The 18,591-nt window shown below is 54.7% G+C and overlaps 1 protein-coding gene across 2 annotated transcripts; it reads left to right on the forward strand.

Annotated features, from left to right (window-relative positions):
* The first annotated feature begins 6,620 nt into the window (after window positions 1-6,620).
* Window positions 6,621-17,463, forward strand: GID8 (GID complex subunit 8 homolog). 2 transcript variants are annotated; one of them, XM_021677861.2, is made up of 6 exons: window positions 6,621-6,789; window positions 7,060-7,198; window positions 9,582-9,711; window positions 10,766-10,962; window positions 11,432-11,629; window positions 12,382-17,463. In XM_021677861.2, exons 3-6 carry the CDS (start codon window positions 9,594-9,596, stop codon window positions 12,553-12,555), a joined length of 687 nt encoding a protein of 228 aa, XP_021533536.1. In that variant the 5' UTR covers window positions 6,621-6,789; window positions 7,060-7,198; window positions 9,582-9,593; the 3' UTR covers window positions 12,556-17,463. The 2 variants fall into 2 exon arrangements, with proteins under 2 accessions (XP_021533536.1, XP_021533537.1); XM_021677862.2 differs by lacking the exon at window positions 7,060-7,198.
* Window positions 17,464-18,591: the final 1,128 nt, after the last annotated feature.

Genomic DNA, 18,591 nt, shown 5'->3' on the forward strand with positions numbered 1-18,591 from the left:
GTTCCTGCCGGACTCGGAGCGCGGCACTCCGGCCCCCAGCGTCTCCTCCCCGGACGCACGACCGCCCCGCAGGGCCTGCGAGCAAAGGGGAGACGGTCACTGTCCAGAAAGGGAAGGGGGGGGTCTGGCCGAGGGACAGCCCTCCACGTGGATGTTCTTCACTCGGCGCGCCAGCGCCGGCCCGTCCCGATACCGCACAGACAGACCGCGGAGGGGAGGCACCTGCCGCCGCGGGGGCACTGTGCACGCCGCCCACCTCTGCCGCGGGGGCAGGAACTCCTCGGCGGCGGGCCTTAGCCCCCGTCACGCAGGTGCCTCTACAGCCCCCTGCCTGCACGGTCCTCACAAGCAGGAACCCCTTGGCTCCTGTCAAAAAGCGGGAAGGGGCGCTGTGTGCAGCGCCGCTGCGCAGCGGGCCCTGCAGGTGCGTCCCCGAGGCTGCCGTGCGCGAGAACCAGGGGCGCGCGGGCCGCTGTGCTCTCTAACGAGCACCTCTAGAGCTCTCAAGACCTGCTAGTGTCTGGCAGAGCCTGTCGGTTTTCTCCCCGGGAATATACAACGCAGTTCGTTTCTGCTGGTGTGATTCCGTTAGGACCACCCTCCTGGAATCTGACAGGGATGGGGGGGCTCTCCACTCCTCCATCATGACTGTGTCTTCAAGTTTGTCCCCAGATACGGGGAGCGGGGAGTTTAGAGCTGGAACAAGGAGTGTGACCTTGGGCCAGCTGTCTGTAAAATGGGGCTCATCTGCTGGAGGAAGGGGGAAGATTATAGGAGGCCTCCCTGATCAGAAGCTGGAATGCGGGAACCCTGCTGGGGATTTTAAAGGAAGCGAAACCAGCAGCAATGTCTCTGCAAGGTGAGACTGGAACTCCCGGGTGCAGCGTCAGGTGGGTGCTTGTAGGGATGAAGGTACGAGGACAGGGACTTGGGACAATATCTAAATCAAGGCACAAAGAACTGTATACGAGACCAGGCGTTGATGCACAGTGCTCTCCTCAGTCCTTCTGCCCTTGTCCAGAAGTCCTCAGACAGAAAACCAAGTGCAAGTGCTTTATCTCCTCCGCTATGATAAAGCCCTAGCTCTGTTACCTTAACAAGAGTAGTGTTGTGTGTTCATATACAACAACGCTCATTACTCCTGCCTTTCAGAATGGTGCCTGTTACTCTGACGCATTGCGCTGTGAGTTCAGTGAAAAATAAAGTCGACTTCAGAAAAAATCAGTGTTTTAATCAGTGTGAAGCATGAGAACTGTATTTCCTTTCTGGTTGCTTTCATCTCCTAAGTCTCTAGAGGAATCCATCCACTAAAAAAAGCCAGACAAGGCAGTGCCTGTCACAGATTTCGACAGAAATGCAGTTTAAGAGTAAAGCAGCTGTGCCTACATAGGCTTATAGGCTAATCATCACACACAGTGTGTAACAGAGGAGAAGGGGGCCTCCCTGAGGTGAGAGAGGGTGGTCTTCACCACCAGCAAGTCTCAGGGTGCCAGTCTGTTACAATCACCCCTGGCCTGGGGCGCCCTCAGGAGCAGGGCTTTGCCTACAGGTGTACAGGCTATAATCGAAGAGATTTGTTTCCAAAATCAAAGTACTTAAAAAGTGAAAGAGACCACTTAAACTCAGGTCTAACGGTGGCTTTCTGGATTTGTGCAGAACAAATACTGTATAAATGAATGCCTCCTCTCAACTGGCCTGTGGAACCAAAGTGCTGAAGGTGAGCAAGAGCATTTAAGGAAATGCCAACAAGAGTAACAGACTAAGCTATCAATAGCACACCCAGAGAGTTTTATTCTGAACTTAGACAACATCAATACACATAAATTACCCCTCCAACACCACAACTATTTTTGAGTTCCAAATCGAACCAACTGCTGCTAAAATGTAAGAGATTCAAGGAGAAGTAACATCTCCCAAATCTGTCTACGGAGGTGGAAGGTCAGGATGCTGCCTTTTATGGATGTACAGAGAAATGAAAAATCTTGGGAGTCTGTCAGACATACAAAAGTTCCTCTCCTTTCGGGGGTGCCTGGGTGGCTCAGTTGTTAAGCGTCTGCCTTCGGCTCAGGTCATGATCCCAGGGTCCTGGGATCGAGTCCCACATTGGGCTCCCTGCTCGGCGGGGAGGCTCTTTTCTCCCTCTTGCTCTGCTGTTCCCCCTCCTTGTGCTCTCTCTCTGTGTGTCAAATAAATAAATAAAATCTTTAAAAAAAAAAAAAAAAGTTCCTCTCGTTCCAACAGAAAGCAGGCATTTGAAGAATGTAAGAATTTTAAAGTCAAAAAACAAAAAACCAAAATTTTATACGGGTGTTTAAAAAAAAAAAAGAAAAAGAAAATGTGGATATCAATTGGAAAAATCTCTTCATTCAGCATTTCTACCACCCAATCAGACGCCTGATCATGCTCACATGGCTGGAGTTGTGGGGGGGGGGCATCCTCAGAGCATATACAGCCGGAACCACGCACAGTAAGTAGTATGTATGTTTCTGCACCTGTGTGTGCATGCCATCTACACGCTTTCATTTTAATTAAAAAAGAAAGGCTAAATCTTAAGCCAACACGTGTAGATCAACTTCTTGCCCAGCTAGGTCTGAAGGGTATAGTCAAATTCCGTATGAAATGGTGCACAAACAGTGCCTTGACTGGGCAAATTAAGTAACTGCCCCTCAGGCCGGCGGCCTGGGCACTGCTGGTGTGCGGTGGTAGGACGTGTGGCCCCCACGCCCCACCTGTTTCAGGAAACACCATGCTGCACAGTTTATATTATGTCAGCAGGAGTTACAGGATCAGGAAATACCTACTCTTTGCTTTTACCGAAGCAAAGAAACTTAGACCCAGTGCTTTCTGATTCGATGGTACAGTCTCAAAAGAGAAATACAATCAGGAGAGGAGGGAGGGGTAGAGGCCACATCAAAACCCCATTAAAGGGGCGCCTGGGTGGCTCAGTCGTTAAGCGTCTGCCTTCGGCTCAGGTCATGATCGCGGGGTCCTGGGATCGAGTCCCACATCGGGCTCCCTGCTCCGTGGGAAGCCTGCTTCTCCCTCTCTCACTCCCCATGCTTGTGTCGCTGCTCTCTGTGTCTCTCTGTCAAATAAATAAAAATCTTAAAAAAAAAACAACCACCACCACCATTAAACCTGCTTTCCCAGGGGCGCCTGGGTGGCTCAGTCGTTAAGCGTCTGCCTTCGGCTCAGGTCATGATCGCGGGGTCCTGGATGGAGCCCTGCATCAGGCTCCCTGCTTGGTGGGGAGCCTCCTTCTCCCTCTCCTACTCCCCCCGCTTGTGTTCCCTCTCTTGCTGTGTCTCTCTCTCTGTCAAATAAATAAATAAAATCTTAAAAAACAACAACAACACTTGCTTTCCTGGGTCTCAGAATTCAGCTAAGACACATGGCACTTGAATGTGTGCAGCAGAACCAAACAATCATGAAATTCTTCCTGACTCTCCCAACACCTTCACCAAGAAGCAGAGCACGCCATGAAAAGTTAAAGCTATGGCAGTTGGCCTTTGTGTTGACCGCCTCATGTGGGAATGACTGATCAGTTTACACATCATGCTCAAGAATTACGTCCGTTTTAGCCAAATCTCTTCGAAAGCGGGGCCTCCAGTGCATAGGGGCTTGATTTTATGCTTTTGGGTTTGAGAATAAGATAAAAGCAACTGTTGAAATGCTGTTGTTCTGTAAAACACGGCCCATGGCCTGGTTATTGAGCAGTCGAGGATTTGAGTAAAGGGAGCACTGTGTGTTTTATTCCCCAAATACTTTTCCCCTTTTAAAAACACTTTAACGCTCTTTTAAGACTAGCAAACTTTTTACACTTCTCTGTGCACTGCTAATCTATTAAGACGAAACTCTTCACCAGGGCTTGGAGAACAGTGGAGGCTCTGGCCGCCCCACAGCTCCCTTTCCACAGACCCACCTCTTTCCTACCAACCTGGTCACTGCCCCCAGGCGGTGACCAAAGTAGCCCTCGTCCTTCGTGCTCCCCCACACCCCCAGACTCCCAGTGGCATGGGGCGTTCAGGGCTCTGGCCGAGGCTGGCCTCTACCTTCCTTCTGTACACTCTCCACTCTGGAGCTCATGCATTCCTGGTTGTGCTTCCCTTTACCTCTGCCCAGATCTGAGTCCATCCACTCACTTGATGCCTCAAATGCACCTCAAAACCTAACGTGTGCAAAATGAGCTCTTGACTTCGGAGCCTCTCCCCCAATCAGGCCCTTCCCTGGTGTCCCTATTCAGCGCTGGTCCCACCCTGTAAACCCAAACACACCAGCCAGAAGCCTGGATTCTCCCTCCCCCTCAGCCACCAAATCCTGTTGCTTTAGTGTCTAACGGGATCGACTTCACCTGCTGCTTGCTCGCTACATCCACTGCTTCTCAAAGTGTAAACACACATCTGTGTCCCCCTCACCCTATTCACCTCTCAACTCACTGCCCTCTAACACTGTCCATTCCTGCCGTGTCCCTGAGCTCCTTGTCTGTCACCAACACCTGTCAAGTAGACTATGGGGCGGCCCTGCTGCACTTGACGCTGCTCATCTGCGTCCTCTAAAACCCCCCACCCTGGGGCTTCCGCAGAGCCTGCTAAGCCCCCTGGTCCCCGTTCAAGCTTCTTTGCTGACTTAATGGACAACTTCTCTGGATAAGAGCCATTTGCTGCTGTCCTTCTGGATTCTGGACTTCTCCTCCTCTCTACGGTCTTTCTCTAAATATGTTCATCAAATGTCACATGGTGTCACTGTCAAAGCTTCACCTGCAGCCCTCGTCACTCCCTTGAGCTTTTGCCGTGTCCCCACAGGCACCACCGACTGATTCCCCATCTCTCCTCCCCTGCCAGCCCCCTGCCCGTCAGGACGGCTCTTCCTCGGTTGGTGTCACCACCATCAACCTCGGCAACCCGGCTACACATCTGAGTGCCATTCAGTCCATGAGCTCAGTCACCGAGGTCGGCTAATAGTCTCTCCTTAGGTCTCCCTTCGTCCACTTCCGCTGAAACTGCTTGCAGTTAAGGTCCTTACCATCACTCCTCATTTACTCCTTCCCACGCTCAACAAATATCGGCGGAACTCCTCCCATATAATGGAGGTCTCAGCTTTTGTGAAGCTCACACATTTGTGGTGAATCAGGCCTCAGTGACAAAAGTGCCGTGCTAAAGAGATCTAAAGGGATCGTGCAGGCCACCAGAGACACTCCATTCGGCTTTGCTTAGGGCAAGCCTCCCCGTTCTGAGCAGTGGGCCCGGGGACGCAGCCCAGCGGCAGAGCCCGGCGAGACCGCTGGAGTGGGGAGGCTTTCTGGTTGCGCTCACTTGGCGCCGCCATCAGGGAGCCTCCAAGGAGCGTGACGAGCACAGGCACAGGCGAGGTCGCCGCGCGCGCTGTGGGCCCCCCGGGCTCCCCGGGAGGGGCAGCCGCAGAAGCAGAGACGGTGGCCGCGCCGCTCTGGGGGGGGCTGCAGACAATAACGGCAGCCCGTGCCCACCCAGGAAGGAGGAGGTGGAATCGGCGCGCCTCAGGCACCGGCCGGCCGCGCACCCGTGATCCGCGGAGAAGGCACGGCGAGGCTCTTTGGGGCCGGGACAGTCTCTCCTCCGGGCATTGCCCTTCGAGCTTTCCCTTGGGCGCCTGTGGAAGGACTTGAAACACCGGCACTCCTCCGCACACGCAGAGCTGACAGCTGAGAGGTCCACAAGGTTAAGTCGTTGCGAAGCGGTAATGACGGACACGCAGCAGCCACGCGTCTTAGACTCGGGTCGGAACTTGGGACCCGCAGGCTCAGCTCTCGCCTGGGAAGAGCCACGACCAGCCACGGCCGTCAGACCTAACCGCCAGACCGCACTGCTCCCCGCGCCAAGTCCGACCCACTCTCGCGTTCCTCGGCTCCCGTGGGAGCAACCCCACGGCACCACCGAACCCCGACTTCTCATTCAGGACAGTCGGACTTCCTTCCCGACGCCTCGCCCCCGCCCCCGCCCCCGCACCCCGGAACTCCGGGCCGGCGCCCCGCTGCACTCCTGCCCCTGCGGACGCCCGGCAGCCGTCGCACGCGCGCCCGCAGCCCCGGCCCGACCCGGCGCGGCCGGCTCCCCGAGGGCAGGCCCGTTTCTGTTGACTCATCAGGCGCCGAGCACGCCGCCACGGGCGGGCGACCCCCGCAGCCCGCCTCAACCGACGGCACGGAGAGCTCCCGCCGGGGCGCGCTCGGCCGCCTCCTGCCAGGCCCGCGCGAAGGCAGGCGCCCGGTGGGGCGGGACGCCCCCCGCCTCGGGGCGGCGCGCAGCACCGGCCCCCCCCGCCCCTGCCCTCCGAGCTCACACAAATGACGGAAAGGAAGCTGGGACCTTCGCCTCCGACTCAGTCTAGATGTCGCCATCGCGCCGCGAAGTTCCCCCACAACGACACCTCGACGGCGGCCATCTTGCCCAGGGTCGGCCGACGCCTTTTGACTCTCGCGCCAACCCGTAGAGCGAGGGCGCCGCGAGCGGACTTCTGCGCAAGGACGGAAGCTGGAGTCCCGCGCTTCCGGGCGGCCGCCGCGCCCCGCCCCCCCGAGGGAGCGCTTGATTGGCTGCCGGCTCGTGAGCCTGCGCTCTCGCGATCTCGCGGGAGGTGGCTGAAGGGGCGGCCGTCGGTGCGTCTGCCCTCCCGTTCCCCGCCCCCGCCCCCGCCTCCGCCGCGGCTCCCGCCTCCGCCTCCCGTCCCCCGCGCCTCGCCTCCCTCCGCGCTCGGCCCGGCCCCCCCGAGCGGCCGCGGAGACCGCGCAGCGCGGGAGGCGGGATCCGCACGGTAAGATGGCCGCGGCGGAGCCAGGCGGCCGGGCTGAGCTTCCCCGCGGGAGCGCGGCTGGCCGGGGTGGAGCTGGGCGGGGGCCCGGAGGGGGCCGGGGAGGAGCCCGGGGAGGGGCGCGGGGAGGGGGCCGGGAGGGGCCCGAGGTCTGAGCAGGTGGCACAGCGGGGCCTTCTGGGTTCGCACGTCGGCTGCCCCCTTTCTCCTGGCCGGGGTAGACCCCGGAGCGCGCAGCGCCCGGGCGCTGTAATTCGGTGTTTATTCTTCAAGGGCGAGCGTTTCAGGGGAAGGCTCGGACGTTCGGGAGTGGTCGCCCGCGGGATATTGGTCGTTCCGTGAAACCCCGAACTTGTGCTCCTGTGGAGAGAACGATTTTTATGACCGCCGCGTCAGAGCAGACGCTGAACTGGTGAGGACGTACACGCTGCTGGGAAAGCAAGCGTTGCTCGTCTTCAGCCTTGGGAGGCTTGCTTACGTTTGTTGAGTTGTAGCTGCTGAGTTCTTGCTGCGCGGAGTAGAGCGGGTCGTTGCTCTCCAGAGTCGCTCTCGCCGGCAGTGGTCCTGGTGGGGTGGTGGTTGCTTGGGGACACCGAGGGAGAGGCGCCTTGTCTGCCTTAGGTTACCTTGAGCTGTCTGGGAGCAGGAGTGTGGTCTGAGTGAGGTCTGCGCTGGCCGGGAGCTGCAAGACACGGGCACTTGGGGGAGTAACGTCTCGGTCCGTCTCGCCTGCTGCCCTCCTCTCTTGCTGCCAAGTGTCGGCTGCCTCTGAGCACGCGAGGGCTTTCCTTCCCACGCTGTCTTCCTGGGCGATCTTTGCCCAACTCCTGGCCTTCGATATCCTTGTTTGGCGGGTGCCTCCCTAATTAACGTTTCTGGCGCTGAGCTGGGGACCTATAATCCAGGTGCCTGCCTGACTTCTCCAGCTGCGTGTCTGAGAGTCAGCCCAAACTTGCCCTACCCCTCAAACCTGTTCGAGCCTTCCTCTTCCTCTGTGGCCCTCTCCTCCAAGGTATCAAGCTTGAAAGCTTCAGCCGGCCTCAAGGGCTCCTGTTTTGTTTTATTTTTTAAATCCCTCTACCTTCAGTCTAGCAGCAAAGCCACCGACTGGCGTCCACAGAACCTTCACCTGCTGTGTCTCTGACTTTCTTGGCACTGCTCTTATTGGGTGGCTCCTTGCTGGCTTTCCTGCTCAGCGCTCGCTCAGCCCACTTCCACTGTTGAAGTTTTTAATTTAGCGAAGCAATTTAGCATGCACTTTGCTGGCATGAAGTAGTATCCCCAACCTACAGGTTACTTAGGAAGAATAGGAAGTAGTAGGTAGTAGGTAGTGGTGGGCTCACCACCCGTCTTAAGAGCCCAGCTGGTGCTCCCGGGGCCTGCACCTGTCCGCCCTGCCTTGCCATGGTAACCACCTCCTGAGGATCAGGTCTTAAAACAACAAAACACTGCACGTTCGTGTTTATTACTGTTTTTGTTCTTTACAAAATTCTGCCACACTTGGGCCTCTGCTGCAACTCACTTTATCCATCCAGCTGCTTTGTAAGAGTCATCCGTGTGGCTGTGCTCATATTTTAACTGTTTTAGTAAATTCTCTTATGTGACTACATGATCAGAATCCTTTCTCAGCAATTCTGAAGTCCACATAGCTCTGAAAACCAAAAGTTTGTGTGTGTGTGTGTGTGTGTGTGTGTTTTAACTATTTGATGGCAAAAATCTGACTTGGTGAAAGCTTTTGACAACTTCTATTTCACTCAGTGCGGGTACTCAGACCTTTCCCCAAAGAAGTAATATTTAACGTGGGGTGCTGCCCCAGACTGCAGGGAGGATGTCGTGTGATGTAGGTAAGTTGTGCCATATAGGCTTTATACAGTCTGCATAATTACCTGCCCAAGGGTTTTGGGCCTGGGACTGTGGTTCTGTGAACCACAGTCTGTCCGTGCTGCTCTTGAATGAACATCTGGGTGGGGGGCTCCCACGTTTTTGCCATTTTGAGCAGTGACTCTGTGAGTGGGCCCATGCGTGTCTGGTGCTCAGTGGTGAGTGGTGAGGGTCTCAGTCTCGTAGGGTTGCTGGGCTGCAAGCAGCATGTGCCAGCTGCGTGGATATGTTTGCAGTTCCAGTCTGCTCTGACAGCAATGTCAGAGAACGCAAGGGAACGCTCTGGCTTTGTCGACACTCGGTGTCGTCAGACTCCTTAGTGTTGGTCGGTCTGGTGAGTGTCTGGCGGCGGCCTTCTCACGGGCACTGTGTCAGAGTGCACGCTTCCTCAGCTCCTGCCCCTCGCAGCTGCCCTTTGTGCCTAGAAGAGAATTGACCTAAAATCCTCCCTCAGCCTGTATGATACGCCCCACCTCTTGACCTGGCAGTTCGGAGGCTCTCGGCTCTTCCTTGCACACATCCTGTCTCCTAACATCCCAGCTGCCTTTCTGGTCCCTAAGCCGCCTTTGGGTGTCAGGTCCTTTGCACTTGCTGTTCTCCAGATTTAAATCTTCCCATTCTCTGTTACTTCATACCATGTCACTGTGTTTATCTCTGAAACGATCACAGTTGTCATAGAATTCTTAAAAATTCTTTCTTTTTTTTTAACTGAAGTGTAGTTGATACCCAGTATTAGGTTAGTTTCTCGTGTATAATGTTGGGATTTGACAGCTGTCTGGCTTGTGCTGTGCTCACAGGTGTAGCCGCCCTCTGTCACCATCCAGCCCTATTGCAGTGCCACTGAATGTATTTCCTATCCTGTACCTTTCATTCCTGTGATCTTCACTAATCTTTAAAATATTTTTTTCTCGTAGAAATAAGTCAGAATGAGTTATGCAGAAAAACCTGATGAAATCACAAAAGATGAGTGGATGGAGAAACTCAATAACTTGCATGTCCAGCGGGCGGACATGAACCGCCTCATTATGAACTACCTGGTCACAGGTAAGGGCTCACAATGAGGATGCTGCCTGTGGGACGCAACTCTGCCTTTTTGTACACACAATCAGCACTTTACCATCGAAGTTCCTTGGGAAAGTGAAGTTGTGTTTGGGCATTGTAGAAAACACCATGCTAATTTAATAACTTTGTGGATTACCAGAGTAAAGATAAGGTCTTCTGGAGATGAGATTGGTATTACAGGTGTCTGAGCCTTTTTAAGGCAAAAACCTGTCCCTCGATCTTTGACATTTTTACAGTTAATCAAGATAATTAAGAATGTTCTAAAGTACGTTGAAAGTCCCGAGTAACTGATTTCTTCTGGCCAGTCTGGTAAATTATACAGGACTGTTTGTAGAAGGTGCACCTAACTCAAAAGAGAAAGGGGGAAGGGCAGAAGCATACAGAAGCAAACAAACGGGGTCTGTAACTGACAGTTCTTCCTGATATCGGGAAGGAAAAGGGTAATTCTGTACGTGATCAGAAAATCCAGTTGTTTCAAACAGGTATGAGTCTCCTTCCCATTGTTCACAGTACTCCCCTTCACCAAATTAGTCAACCTTTGAAAGGCGGTGAGGAAGTGTTTGCCTATAGCCGGCAGGGGTAGGGGGTGGGGGGCGGGGACGCACACACGCAACTTGGATGTTGAGGAGAACTGTGGGCTCACGAAGAGGCAGGAGTGGCCAGGTCCCTGCAGGCCGTGAAGGCATAGCCAGTGTGTCCAGACGCGCCTGGAGCATACCTGCAGCTTCCTTGCATCTTGGCCTGGCACCGCAGCCCTCTTTAAGGAGCCCATAATGCACTGGGCTTTGTGGCATTTTCACCCCTGGCTGGTAGGTGAGAGCGTTTTTGGATGGGATGGGAAGGAGTGAAATACATTCTTTTCATTTTCTGTATGGGGCGTAGTAGTAAGTCACAGATGTTAATACCAAATCCCTAAGAAAGTGTGGGTCATGTTGAAGGTTATTTATTTGAGGTGAATGGGCTTTCTAGGGATAAAAATGCGTTGCATTAACATCTTGCCAGCTTTCCGAGCACTGAAGATGGTTGTCATTTACAGAGGGCTTTAAGGAAGCAGCAGAGAAGTTTCGAATGGAATCTGGGATTGAACCTAGTGTGGATCTAGAAACACTGGACGAGCGGATCAAAATCCGTGAGATGATCCTGAAAGGCCAGATCCAGGAGGCTATTGCATTGATCAACAGTCTCCATCCAGAGCTCCTGGACACAAACCGGTACCTTTACTTCCATCTGCAAGTGAGTTTCCTTGAGAGGCATCTGGTTTGTGGATACTCCATAAGGTTACATGTGGTGATTTCAGAAATCACAAGGCTAACTTGCATTAATAGAGTATTGTTTTAGTTTGCATGGGGAACGGCTTTCATTTAGCTGTTGTCTTTAGTATTTCAGAAGCTGTTCTTGCTTTAAAAATGCTAATTTAGGGGCACCTGGGTGGCTCAGTTGTTTAGGCAGCCAACCGGCTCAGGTCATGATCTCAGGGTTGTGAGGTTGGGCTCTGCTTGCTTCTCTCTTCCTCTCCCTCTGCTGCTCCCCCGCTTGTGTGTTTTCTGTCTCTCAAAGTTTTAAAAAATGCTATTTTAATAATTCAGGGATGCTAGGAAGTTGTTCTTTAAGCTGTCCTTTGACTAGAAAGTAGTGTTGCGCTGCCGGGCGTTGCGTGCCCGGGCGTGGGTGTGTGAGCCTGTCTGCCTTTGCCGGTGACCAGCAACAGCACCTCATAGAGCTGATCCGCCAGCGTGAGACCGAGGCGGCGCTGGAGTTCGCGCAGACCCAGCTGGCGGAGCAAGGCGAGGAGAGCAGGGAGTGCCTGACGGAGATGGAGCGCACTCTGGCCCTGCTGGCCTTTGATAACCCCGAGGAGTCGCCTTTTGGAGACCTGCTTCATATGATGCAGAGGCAGAAGGTAAGACCACCGAGGGGGTCCTCCTTCCCCGGACAGGGTGGGGCTCAGGAACCACAGCGTGGCCATGTCTGGGCGAGTGACGCTCGGTCACAACAGCATCTATTCTTCCCTGATGTGGGATCTTTCACTGTGTGAAGCCAGGAACGGAGCGTTGTGACTTATTTTACGATTTTCAGACCTCTTTGTCAGCTTCTGTATCTTAATATTTCTCTTTGTTTGGAGACTCTTGGAAATAGGTGTCCTAAACATTTTTATTTTAAATCCCTTGTTTGCGTGTGAACCTCTTCACGTCCTTGCTGGTACTTGTGTGCTGCAGTCCCTGAGACGGCCCGTGACTCCCCCAGAGGCAGCGCCCTTTCCTGCCGGAGGGGCTGCCACTCTGCAGGCCTGCTGCAGGTGTCCCTCGAGGCTGGGTCCGGTGGAACACGGGTCACTCCCGCCCCGGTCTTCTCTCTCTTCCCGTCCAGTACCCCACCCTCCCCCCACCACCCCGAGCCTGGCTTGTGGCATTTTACGGCTCTCCAGGCCAGATGGGATCGTTGCTGACTGGACCATGCGCTCCTTCTGGGCGAGGAACGTGTGTTTAACATCTGCTGGTGTGCCTCCTGGTGACGGGCTTCATGTTCGTTTAAGTAAATAATGAGTTCATCATGTAAAAATGGCTTCCAAGAGGTATAAAAAGCACGTGATAACAGACTCTCGCTGGTGCTTTGCATGTGTGGTGGTTTTTATTGGATGTATTTATTTTCTAGGTGTGGAGTGAGGTTAACCAAGCTGTACTAGATTATGAAAATCGTGAGTCAACACCCAAGCTGGCAAAATTACTGAAACTCCTCCTTTGGGCTCAGAATGAGCTGGACCAGAAGAAAGTAAAATATCCCAAAATGACAGACCTCAGCAAAGGTGTGATCGAGGAGCCCAAGTAGAGTCTGTGCCTGTGGCCCCGTGCTTCCCCGGCTCGGACTCCTCGGAGCAGCTGTCTGGGACTGAGAGATTTTTACTGCAGTAGAGAACTCTCCCCCCTCCCACCTTTTTTTTTTGACCTGGCATCTTTTTTAAAGGGAAAAATGGCCCTTTTGAGCGCTGGAAAACTTGCAGTGAATGACCTGTCTCTTTGGAAGTGTGATGCAGACTCTGCTCGGGCGTGCCCTGAAGGCGTGGATGGGCCGCGCTCCTGCTTTGGGGCTCTTGCAGGATCGCGGCCACCACGGAGTGCTCGGTTATGAGGGAATATTGTTAAACTGAGGCCTCCCACTCAAATCTACAAAAAGCACTGATCGTTATTTTGCTTTCTGTTAGCTCGTAGGCAGAACATACGTTTTCTCAGATCTCCTAAGACTTGTCAGGCCTTTGTGCAGAAGTTTTTTCTTACCCCTTGGTTTTTTGTTTTTGTTTTTTCATAGGAAAGACTATATAAATTTGTAAATCCTAATTGAAAGATTTCTTTTGTGTGAGGGCGTTGAGTTTGATTTGTTTTCCCTTTTGGTCTGGGTTGTGTGGCTCTTGGGGAGAAGTGTGCGTGAGGGGTGGGGCTGTGTGTTTTTTAATTTTTTAAATATATATTTTGGTGCTGGTTGTGGTGAGAGACTCTTTCCTAGTGGATCAGTGAACCTTCTCTTCTAGGCAGTTTTGTTGAAAATAAAGGTTTCTCTTTGATCTCAAGAATGACCAAAATGGCCTCTAAAAAGTTTTAATCATCTCAGACAAACCTGTTGCTTTCAGGGCTTATGTCCTGGTGGTGGTGGCGGTGCATCAGCTCATCCCTGCGGCCGGAGGGCCCCTCGGCCTGGTGTGGCCCGCGTGCTTGGGAGCAGACGCGGCGGGGGAGGGAGCGCCGTGCTGCCAGCTGTCCCTGGGCCGCAGGTTCCCTGGCTGGGAGCGCGTGCTTGCCTCAGGAGGCTGGCACCACAGGTCGGTGTGTGCTCGCTGTCTCGTGCTGGTTGTGAGTTCCCAGGCGTCCTCATTCGGCACTTTCTCAAGTCCCGCCACTGTGCAGGCGCTGGGACGCAGGTGCCCCTGAGACTCGGAGTGCGAACACGTGTGTGGACTCACGGCAGGGGCCACTGGGCTCAGGTTCTGTAGGGCGACGGTTACAGAGCCAAGTCTCGTGGTGGTGACGGTGCCCGGGAGCGCACGTCCTCTGGTGGGAGCTCCCAGCTGCTGCGGTGGCTGGGACTCTGTCCTCCCTGGGTGGATCGTGGTGCCGGGACGCGGCCTGGCACCTGGGGCGTCGTGGAGGTAGATGCCAATGGCAGCCGAGTCGCAGGGAGCGTGTTCCCGCGTCAGGCAAGGTCGGGCAGGCTTGTGGCCGTGCCCGTAGGTCAGGTGGTGGGCGTCTGCTTGCTGGGCCCCGTCCCCCATCTGCCTGCAGACCTGGGCAGCATCGTGAAGGGCTGTCATGTCAGCTCTTCTCTCACTCCCCGTCTGCTTTCCACCTGCACTCTGGGAGTAGTGGTTTTCTCCAGTGGGCAGGAACCTCGGGCAGGGTCGGCTGCCCTGGGTGGTCACCGATGCAGAGGCAAGGTGGTGCAGGCTCGGGGGGCTGTCCTGGCCTCTGACTGCCCTTCTGCTGCCCTTGTGGTTTTGTGAGGATGAAGGGGGGGGGGGTCTTCTCGACGCCCGGGAGCGGACGTGTTTCCGCTCTGACCAGCTCAGCAGTCCTCTCCAAATGTGACCTTTCTTTGGGGCCATTTCCTCTGAGGCTTGAGGGTATTAAGAGCAGAAGGTTTTAATCTTCAGGTAATTAATCGTCACACACAGCAGAAGCTGGAAGAGAAATACCAGCAGAAAGGTGTGGGTAAACCTACGTGTTTGAAAAGCACCAGAGAATTCAGCATGTTTCTAGTCAGCTTTTATTAGTCGTGTATATAAGATCATTTACGTGCATAATTAATATATAATCACCCTGACACGTTTTTCACATTAGAGGGTGTGAGATGCGTAGTGACGGGAAGTTCTGTACGCGGAGCCACCCATGAGCCATCAGGGCCCGGACAGGGTTTGTCACGCGCAGGAAATGTGAGTGAGCGGCTGAAGGACAGAGTGCTGGTGCGCGCCCACCTGTTGGGGCCGTGAGTGACGTCACAGGCGGGTGCTGCCGCCAGTGGTGGCCACGTGTGGTGTGATGGGGACCCTCAGCTGTGCTCCTGTTGTCCTCGCCTCTGTCTGCGGCCCGGGTTCGGGTTCGCGCCTCCTGCGCTGTCCCTGTCTGGGGACCTCCTTCAGCAGGAGTGGCTTTGTGGACTTCCCTGTTTGCCACCTTTTTGCAGTCTCTGTGTCTTCAGCCGGCAAACTAAATTAAGCCATTTTGAAGTATAATTTGGTTTTTCTTCGTTTCTTTTGGATCTTGCCGTTGTGTTTATTAAAATGTAATGTTTTACATAGTTTATTCTTTTTACGTTTTCTTGTGGAAAGTGCCTTGAAATAAATAAAATTTGAGAATATTCTGGTACTCTATGTTCCTGATATCATGAAGTTGTGTGAGGAATAACCCCTAGTTTGGAATCTTTACGCGGCATAGGGATTATTGCAAATCCAACAAGAGCTAATATATTTTGCCATGTGAATTAAGGTTTCCAGGCTCTAGAAAAGGCAGATGTGTTTTGGGACTGGTCTTTGGGATGGACTGAAGACCCCATGTGTGAGTCCTCGGGGTCAAGGAGGTGGCTCTTCCCTGCAGTCAGGATGCCGCTCCCGAGGGCAGTCTTTGTCAGGCAGGGTGAGGTCTGTTTCCTTGGACAGTGTTACTTTAGGGGAGGGGAGGAGCCGGGGGTTTCAGAAAGAACTGTGTACATTTTGTGTTAAAGGCAATGATGTCTTTGGGGTAATGGGGCAGGACCCGCTTCTGGGAGTTACCGTGGAGTCCCAGCAGGAGCAGAAGGCCAGACCAAAACCATCAGGCCGGCTTGCCTGCCAGCCGCCGGAGGCGCTGAGCCGTGCACAGTAGGACATGGGGGCCAGGCTGCAGGGCTCAGAAGCCCTATGGTGCAGCATTTTGATAGGTTATTCTGACACCACGTGCTTCATTTTTACAGCGGGTATGTTTCTGTTTCAGAAATGTGTTGCTTTTTCGGATTTAAGAGTAAATTGTATTGTCCGCATTGGTCATGTGACTTTCGTATGAGCCTCTGCACCCCTGGTTCCGAGTCCGCTTTGTTCCTGAGGGTGTGTGCCCGCCACAGCGTCTTCTGAAAAATGCAGAGTAGGTTGCTTTTGCTGCCTGTTCTTAATTTCATAGTACAACTTCTATGTTTTTCTCAGAGGGGTTATCTGGAAGGTCTTTTGTATTTTCCCCCGTAAAGATATTCTAATAAGAATAAAGAATTCAATACGATACATGTTCCGTTGGAAGCCCATCTGTGAGAACCGGCGGAAGGAAACTTAGTTTCACACATCTTTATGCTCTGCTGCCGTTCTGTTCCCTCTGACCAGCGCCGTCCGGTGTCCCGTCTGCACCTCTGAGATCTGTCGTCTGTTCTCTAGAGCTGTGGTCCCGAACTTTCAGTTTGGTGAAGGAAATAGATTGGGGTCACCTGCTGCATGATTTTAACCTGAAAAGTTATTTTTTTTTAATACTCATGAATATGTCCAGACTTTGAAAGTAGAGGGGCTGCCGCGGTGCGCGCCGGGCCCTTCTCCCTGTAGGGCTTGTGCCCCGGCCAGCCGGGGCCGTTAGCGGCTCGTGTGAAGGGCAGTTGTGGGACACATGACGGAGACTTGGAGTGACAGCTTCCCAGTGCCTTCTAGTGAGTGCAGAAGTGAGGGTGCCTCGTGCTGGAGCCGCGGCATCATGGGCTGTAGCCCCCACGGGTTTGTGGACACTGGAGAGGGGGAGGAAGCCCCCCGGCACTCTTCCCCAGGCGGCGACGGCGTCTAAGCCCTTCTTCACGCCAGCGCATCCCTCCTTGCAGGAGGCAGTGTGGCAGTTCGTGGGGATGTCCCCACGCAGAGCACTTGGCGTGTGGCTTTGCACTCAACACCATCTGAGGTGTTTGGCTGGGACCACAGTCCCTGGTGCGTGAGGCCTGCCTGTCTTGGATGTTGTGCCTTAATTCCAAGATGCCATCGAGGCGCTTTTCCCGTCCTCATCGTGACTGACTTCCGTGGATGTGAAGACAGGGTTTGATGGGCCTTTGGTGTCTGTGGCTGAGCTGCTCTGCCTCTGCAGGACACCAGGCCCCGGCTCCAGCGGCCTGAGGTCCTTGGGGGCTGGGGGGATGGTCTGGGTGAGCTGGTCGTCCTATCGCTGCACCTGCGGGGCAGAGGTCTTTCTCGTTGCAGGGAGCATGTGGTAGGGCTGAGATTCCTCTGCACGTTGGGAAGTCTCCCAGCTGGAAGGCCAGGTGGATGGGTCTGTTCTGACCGTGGCGCAGAAGAACGTCTGTCTGACTCCTCTATATTCAGCTCCAACCAAAATCATTGGCAGAAGGAGTGAGAGGTGGGGGCAGTGGATTTATCTGCACGTACCTTCCCACCTGGCTGCACTCTGAAGCAGGTCACACTGCAGGCCCCCTGCCCGGCTGTGGACGCAGCACAGGCAGGTGGGCGCACTACGCTGTGTGCCGTGGGACTCTGCCTCCCACTGGAGCCGGGGGACGAGGAGGCAAGGCTACAGGGACTGCTGGACTCAGGTGTCGGAGCACTGCCTGCCCGGGACTTCTCCCCCTGCCGTGCGGCCACAGACTCCTGCAGGCCGGGTCTCCTCTGCCGCAGACCGAGGTGTCACACAGCTGGCATTCTCCCAACTGGCTTTTGAAAGTGAAGCAAGCCTGAGGATCATCGAGAACTCCTGGCTGGGCGGCAGGGGCCCCGGGGGGTGGGGTGGGGTGGGGCAGCAGAAGCACACAGACCCAGGGGGAGGGGGCAGTGCTGGTCCTTGTGTGGCTCCAGACTCATGGGCCCCAGCAAGTCCTTAATCTCTGGGCGTCCAGGCGTAATTTTAGTGTGAAACAGATGTTGAACAGCAGTGTTTTCAAGACTCAAATAGTGAACTCACCAGCACTTTGAAAAGAACTGTTCCAGAACCTTCAGGAATTCCACATGTAGAACCTATATTACATTAAATCATTTATTATCATAAAGTTCATCTTTCTGGTTTCCAGTGAAATCCTACACAGTTCGTTGCTCCTCTACCATTGAGTTATTAATTCTGTTCAAAAGAGGGATTGGTCCCTCCCTTCGTTCCTGTGCACATGGGGGAGGGGGCACAGGGGAGATCCGGCAGGTCGGCAGGTCGGCTCCATCCTCGAGGGGCTGGCTCTGCAGGCTGGGGAAGGTGGGAATCAGCCCTCTGGCTGGGGGTGGGGACGGGGGGCCCTGTGCTGTGGGGATATGACAGGTTTGGTTCTAAGGGCAGCGAGAAGCCTTGGGAAGGTTGGCCAGGCTGCTGCGAGGTTGGGGGACTGAGACCGGGGGAGGGGCGCGGGGAAGTGCAGTGCGCCCAGGAGTCCACTCCTTATCATTGGGTCCCAGCACGCACACTGCTCTCCGTGCTGGCTGTGTCCTTCGTGTGGACACGTGAAGCCCCGCCACGAGCGAGGGGGCCTGGCTTGGGGCCTGGCAGAGCCTGCATGCTCCGGACACCCTTGTGGGGAGCTCCCACCCCTTCCGCAGCCACCTGCTGCGCGGACGCTGCCCACTCGGCCGCCCAGCGCAGGCTGGCTCAGGGTGACAGGGCTGGAGCCCACCTCCAAAGATCCATCTTAAAAGTTGGTTACCCTTGACTCTTCCTGTCCTTGCACTCACGGTTCCCAGTGCTCACAGCCCTGTGATCAGGGCAGTGGGGGGAGGGGGAAACCACCACCATCCCCCAATTCACAGGCACATGTCCAAGGTCAAAGTCCAAATGCCCTGGGCCAGGACCACCCGGCTCCAGCCCCTGCACAGCCCCTCCACAGCCGGGTCCGTCCAGCCTGCGGCAGGTAACCCTGCTCCCTCCCCGCCTATGACGGTGGCCCCAGACG

Source organism: Neomonachus schauinslandi, chromosome 10 (genome assembly GCF_002201575.2).
Source record: "Neomonachus schauinslandi chromosome 10, ASM220157v2, whole genome shotgun sequence".
Lineage (NCBI taxonomy): Eukaryota > Metazoa > Chordata > Mammalia > Carnivora > Phocidae > Neomonachus > Neomonachus schauinslandi.

Excerpts from the sequence above, each read along its gene's own strand:
- GID8 (XM_021677861.2), top strand. The coding sequence starts at position 9,594 with ATGAGTTATGCAGAAAAACCTGATGAAATCACAAAAGATGAGTGGATG. Across the intron at positions 10,963-11,431 it reads ACCTTTACTTCCATCTGCAA|CAACAGCACCTCATAGAGCT; the intron begins GTGAGTTTCCTT and ends GCCGGTGACCAG. Across the intron at positions 11,630-12,381 it reads ATATGATGCAGAGGCAGAAG|GTGTGGAGTGAGGTTAACCA; the intron begins GTAAGACCACCG and ends TTTATTTTCTAG.